General features: G+C 42.7%; 1 protein-coding gene across 18 annotated transcripts in view; it reads right to left on the bottom strand.

Annotated features, from left to right (window-relative positions):
- The window catches only part of LOC105302353 (microtubule-associated protein 4), a 153678-nt gene that overhangs the window by 44790 nt on the left and 102181 nt on the right, over window positions 1–6707 (bottom strand). For all 18 annotated transcript variants that reach the window (XM_011375345.2, XM_023520535.1, XM_023520537.1 and 15 more), the window contains 4 exons: window positions 6199–6312; window positions 3585–3716; window positions 1989–3044; window positions 1186–1308 (listed from right to left, as the gene is read on the bottom strand). In XM_011375345.2, coding sequence (XP_011373647.1) covers window positions 1186–1308; window positions 1989–3044; window positions 3585–3716; window positions 6199–6312 — 1425 coding nt within the window. The remainder of the gene's footprint in view (window positions 1–1185; window positions 1309–1988; window positions 3045–3584; window positions 3717–6198; window positions 6313–6707) is intronic.

Genomic DNA, 6707 nt, shown 5'->3' on the forward strand with positions numbered 1-6707 from the left:
CGAGGAAGAGTTCACTAAGAGCAGGTCTAGGACAGTGCTTGTCAAGTCCGACTCGATGAAATGACTTCGAAGAATATTAAAATACTTACACAGTACCTTTGTTTTTGTCTTTACCGCTCTAAAGTCCTCTGAATCCTACCATTCATTTATTTAACACCTCAGGTCAATTATTCCTTCTCTCAAAAAATTGCTAGGCTTCAGCATTTGTAACATTTAATTTGGCAATTAATCAGCAGTTATTTGGTGCCGTCTCTTATACTATTTTATTCAATTATTATGTAAATCTTTGGTTTCAGAGTTCATGTCCCGGAACCTCTCTTGCCATCCGGGCTATAATAGATAACAAGGACCCGGACTTAAACATCCACATGTCTTAGCATGCTGTACTCTGTATACAGTAAGAACTGGATAAATCTTTATTGATATGTTGAGTCACTAAAACAACATTTTAAAAAACCCGAACGTTTACTCTGCTCTTTCTTGGTGCTAGATGGTATGCAAAGCACCAGAGATTGTAAGTGAAATAAGTCATGGTCCCTCCCCTCCAGTTCATATTCCAATCACAGTCACAGAAAAGTACGTGGAGACTCAAGTCGATGATCACACGCACGTTTCAGGCTTACAACAAAAACCGCGCCATCTTAAATTAACGTTCAATGAATAATCGAACTTTAAGTTAGAAAGTGTCATATAGCAGTACCTCTCAAAGTTGAATGTATATAAGAATTATCTGGAAAATTTGTGAAAAGGCATATTATGATTCAGAAGGTCTGCGGTGGAGTCAAGGTGGTGTATTTCCAACAAGCTACCAGGCAATGCAGATGCTGCTGGGCTGTGAAACACACTGCAACCAGCAGGGTTTACGGAATAGGGGACCAATATATTCCTCTTAAAGCTGAGTAAACTGAGATACAGGGAGCTTAAATAACCTGAGACCACGCGGGACCGAACAGCGAACAGGTAACCAGGATTAAAATGTAAGTGTCCTGAGGTGATGCAGTGATCATTTAAATGTATGTAATAACCAGCTGACTTTCTGCCTTGGCAAGACAAAAATCTGTCTAAGAAAGAGAACTGACCTCATAAATGGGACTGCCGATTACCAGCATCCAGCCGGGAACACTGTCTACACTGCCACCGTCCAGTTTCAGCGAATTCAGAGTCCGCTGCACTTTCCCAACTTACCCGAGGTCTCTGAAGAAAACTCCGAAGACTGACTATCCAATGGCTTCTTTTGCTCTGGTTTCTCCAGCACAGGCTCCTCATCTGCTGGCACGTGACACTTCTGGCCCGTGGCTGAGACCGGTTCTAAAAGTAATAGTAAACACGATGCGGGTTTGAGAAAAAGCACAGTTTCAGTGATTTCTCCACGTTCCAGAAACTGGCAACGGAAACAGTTTTGCAGGAATGAGGGCTGCTCCTGTCAGGGCAGCAGAAAATGGAGTGGAAGTTTTGGAAGGTGGAGTTGGGCCGGGGGGGCGGGGGGGGGCGCGGCTTTTGTTTTCTAGTTAAGATGGGGAAAAAAAGAAATGTTTGTATGCTGGTGGGAATGATCCAATGGAAAGGGGAAAAAAAACTGGCGAGAGTCAAGAAAGGAGAGAAGGGCTGGGGCGATGTGCTTAAGCCGGCAAAAAGAGATGGGAGCTCGTGCACGACAGAGAGGGCGGCCTGACGGGCAGGGAGGCAGGCCGAGTCCGCGCACACAGACACAAGGAGTCAGGTAAATGACTGACAGATGGCCATGGACAGTCGCTTACTGCTTCAATTATCTATGAGGAAAATAGAAAGATCAGCAGCGAATACGGACGGACGCAGAAGGTGCTGGAGGCTGGAGGAAGGCGAAGGTGAAAAATAATCACCTAGGAGAGTAGGAGCGGGCATGGATTTGCAAAGTACTGTCTTTATTTTACTTGGCATGATGTTTGTCCCTGACCCTTCCGGGGACTGTACCCTGGCAGACAGAAATACCGAGTGAGTTAAGTCCGTACCTGGTGGAATCATGGAAGCGGGTGCAGCGGAATGCCCCTCGTTCTGGAGAGACCCTAACTGGGAATCCCCATGTATTTCTTCCTGTGTCCGTACAGCTTCCATGTCCTTAACTGGAACTGATGCCACCTCCATTTCTGAGGGCAAGACAACACCCTTAGTCAGGGCTATCTCTGGTTCTGGACGCAGAGGCACATCCTTGCCCAGGGCCATCTCTGTTTCTGGGGCTGAAGCCATGTCCTTGCCCAGCGCCACCTCTGATACTGGAGATGGAGCCATGTCCTTGCCCAGGGCCACCTCTGGTACTAGAGATGGAGCCATGTCCTTGCCCAGGGCCACCTCTGGTACTAGAGATGGAGCCATGTCCTTGCCCAGGGCCACCTCTGGTACTGGAGATGGAGCCATGCCCTTGACCAGGGCCACCTCTTTTTCTTGGGATGGAGCCACATCCTTGCCCAGGGACATCTCTATTTCTGGGAGTGGAGCCACATCCTTGACCAGGGCCACTTCTGTTACTGGAGACGGAGTCATGTCCTTGACTAAGGCCACTTCGGTTTCTGAGGACAAAGCCAACTCCTTGGCTGAAGACATTTCTGTGGATGATACAAAGTCCTTAGCCAGTGCCATCTCTTTTTCTGAGAGTGATACCATACCCTCGGCTGTGGCCATCTCTCTGTCTGTGGGTGGTACCACGTCCTCAGCTGGGGCCACATCCATTTTTATAGGTGGTGCCCTCTCCGTTTCTTTGGATAGTGTTCTGTCCTTGACTGGGGCTTCCTCTGTTTCTGCGGGTAGTGCCACATCCTTGACTAGGGCCATGTCGGATTCGATGAATGATTCTATGTCCTTTCCAAGTGCCACATCTTCTTCGGTAGGCGGTTCCACGTCTTTAGCCAATACCACCTCTGTTTCTGTGGCTGGTGCCATGTCCTTGGCTAAGGCCATCTCCGTTTCTCTAGATGGTGCCACGTCAGCAGGCTTCAATCCCATCATTTCTTCCAATGTTTTTGCTGGTGCCCTGTCTTCTGCTGATGGCATTTCTACCAGCTGGGCTGGCTCTAAAGGAAGGAAGTTGGAAATTTAGGACCCATCATTGTCTGCTCATAGCCCTGCATTCAAAACTTACTTTCATAGAGCACAGGACTATCTAGCTTTTGTGACCATAACGCCCTAAACATAACTCAGAAACTGTCTTGTTAATGCATTTGTGCCTACTCTACCAGTCTCAATACTTGGAAGAATAGGACATTGGGAGAAAAAACAGTGGAAGAGAAAAGGCAAAGAAGAGAAAAAAACACAGGTACACGATTAGTGTCAGAAAGGGAACTTGTGGGACACCAAGAAAAAAAACTCTAAAATTCTAAATCCGCACTGAATTAAAAAAAGATTTTCGTTGCCCATTAACCCTAGATCTTGTATTTCCACTACAAATTAATTCCTCTAGTTGTGAAATCAGTAATATAAGTTTAAAAACATCTGCGATAGTTCCGAAATTTTTATCTATACTGCTGTATGCTGCTAAAAAATAAGTCTGCTGATTTATATTGATAGTTGATACTCTAACCATTAATTAATAAAGAAGGGTTCTAATAATTTACCTGCCGTAGGCTGCAGAGGTTGCGTGGCCTCTGGAGAAATGAAGACTCCCGCTTGTGGGGCGTCTGGAGCTCCCACGGGCCACCCCTGAGGTACGACAGCTGCGGGAATGAATGTGTCACAGGGAAACAGGCCTAATATCGAAACACAAACAAACATATTTTCAAAACTCGGTCAACATTGGCGGGGGGGGGAGTATTTTATTTTTTTTAATAAATCATTTTATTTTTTATATATTTATTTTTAAACTTATGTTTTATTAAGTATAGTTGGTATACAATCTTATATTGGTTATATTAGTTTCAGGTGTACAACATAGCGATTCGACATTTTTATAACTTATAATGTGATCGCCCCAATAATTCTAGGAATCATCTGTCACTGTGGAAATTTATCATGAATTCTATCTTCCCCCCTGACCCCCATTTTTTAAATAACAGTTGGCATACGAGGCATTTAATATTTAAAATCAACTTTATATACTGCCATAAAGATGTAGACCTAAGGACCAATGAAAAACAAAGCAAGAAGGTTTTACATTAAAAACTGCTGTTATTCTCCAGGTTTTGGCTATTTCTTAATAGACTATGTCTCTGCAGTGTCACGAGTCAATGTTGATTGGCTACCTTCTAGAGCATATTACAAAGATTCAAAATACCAAAGATTGAGCTCTATGTCCAACATCGAAATATATAATAAGGAACTGTGAGTCTTAATTTCCTCATCTGCAAAATGAGATTAATACCCTCTTCCAACATTAGAAGACAATTTTATGAAAACGCTTTGCAAATTATTTAGAACTAGACAATGTAAAAGGATGATTATTATGCTGTCCACTACCAGACTAGGGGTTTTAATAACCTATTGATGGTCCTTGCCATCAAGATTATTATAATTTACCTAGAGAGGCAAGATTGACATATATCAAATAATGCAAAATGTATAATATGAACTAGGTGGTATAAGAGTTTATAAACAACCACGAGGACCAGAATAATCACAGGAGGCTTCAGAGAAAAAGCAAGAGCAGGAAGAGATGAGAGAGTAGCCAGTTTCAAGGATGGAGAGCCAGAAAGAAGATGAAGGTGCCAACAGGACTATAAGGGACTATATAAGGTTAGTTCTAGGACTATATGGTCAGTTTGATGCAAAGAGATCTTGCATACCAGTGAGGGAAAACGAGATTAAAACAATGGAAAAGGATCTGGAAAGCCAGAGAAATCAGCCTTGAAGAGAAAAAAAAATAGGTGTCTTAAGGTCTTAATCATGAAAATGAGATGATGAATACAGAACAGGGACTCTTTGGGGTGATCAATAGAGCAGGTCTATTCAGAATGAATTTTAAAAGGGAGCAGGAAGTCTGTCAGGAGACTACTGAGGGGGTCTAGGTGTGAAGTGACAGGGGTTAATGCTGGGGAAAAGCAGAGGGAGCAAAAAGGAAGAGAACAAAGATGCCAAAGATGCCGTGAAGGAAGAAGTCAACGCAACTGAATGACTGTGAATGACTCACTAACGAGTGAGCGAAAAAAGAGGCGTGGAAGCCAAATTCAAAGTATGAGGAGAGTAGCTGGGTAGCATCAAAGCCAACTCATTTAACATCTTTCTCCCAAGAGTCCAATGAAAAGCCTCAATTAAACATATCATTAGCCAGGATCTTTACAAATACAGAATAATAAGCAGTTTGAAGTGGGACTTACTGATGGGGGGCACTACAGGAAATCAGAATATGTCACCCTAAAATATGCCCCTTTGACTGAAAACCCATTTTGAGCTGAGGGCAACAAAGCAACAGCAACCTAGAAAAAGCTCCCTACTTTCTGCCTAAAGGCAGGCCATAAATTCTTTTACTGGAGATAAACTCTTACCAGCCAGAGACGTCTGCAAACAAACCTTACTCGGCTCCCTCGCATTCACCTTCCCAGTTTGCCCGTTTTTGAAGCCTAAAATCGCTTCCCTTTGTCCTGTCATTTCTCTACAAATTTGTTTTTTGTCGAAGATGCTACAGAAACTGAAACTCTAAGCAACTGAGTTACTTTTCTCCTGTGTGGTGTATGCCGTATGCATTAATAAACTATTTGTTCTTCTCTTGTTAATCTGTCATTTTGTTAAGAGTCCCAGGCTGAAAACGTAAGGGGTATAGAGGTAGAATGGGTGAACTTCCCCTTCAGAACCCTGACCACATTCCTGTTAAAAGTTATACAAAACCAGAAATGAGGACACTACTAGTTGATAACGAAGACCTGTTTAATGTTTACTATGTAATGGACGGTGATGCGGAAGTGCTTTTACATGCTTTTATCTAATCATCACAACTTTAAGGTAGGAACTAGTGTCTGATAAAGAAACCAAAGTTTAGGGAGGCCACGAGGCAGTAAACAGTACAGACAGAACCTGGCCTGAGGATACAGGATTCAAGATCCCCTGAGAGGAGGTCAGCAGGGTGAGAACCCAACTGAGCATTCCCTCTCGTGATTGCTCTAGAAAGCCGCTCGTCCCAGCCAGAGCCCCTAAACATGACTTCGCCTTGTTTCGCCATGGTTCACTTCAAAGGTGATGGGGTGACGGCTGTGTTAACTGTCTGGAGTTAAGAAAGAAATCCAGTTAGAGAAGGCATACCGTAACTGTCTTTCAGGGGCTCGTTTTGTTCTGTAAAGGCTGAAGTGCTGGCTGTTCCACTGGGGAAAAAGAGCAAATCTTCGAGGCCATCATCACGGTGCACCTTAAAGGGATCTGGAATAAAGAAGGAATTCAAAACTCATTCCCCATGAATACGACTACGAAGACAGCGCGCCTTGTTATCCTGTGATGAATATTGATTAGTTACACATGTGGTGTCAATAGAACGTTAAAACAAATGGCGATAATGTGACTGAACATGGTAATGAATCTAAATATTCACGAATTCATTTGTTATGAGTTAAAAATATATCATCTCATATTCTCTAAGATTTGATTAAGATTCTCTAAATCAAACAGACAACAAATATACAGAAGTAAAAGAACAACAATGCTCAAGTCTACAGTCTACCAAAAGGTAAATGTACAGGTACAATTAAACTTTCAATATATTTTTACGTAGACATTCACTTTAGGTTATTTAAAAAAAAAAAAAAAAAAAAAAAAAA

This window comes from Pteropus vampyrus, unplaced genomic scaffold (genome assembly GCF_000151845.1).
Source record: "Pteropus vampyrus isolate Shadow unplaced genomic scaffold, Pvam_2.0 Scaffold271, whole genome shotgun sequence".
Classification (NCBI taxonomy): domain Eukaryota; kingdom Metazoa; phylum Chordata; class Mammalia; order Chiroptera; family Pteropodidae; genus Pteropus; species Pteropus vampyrus.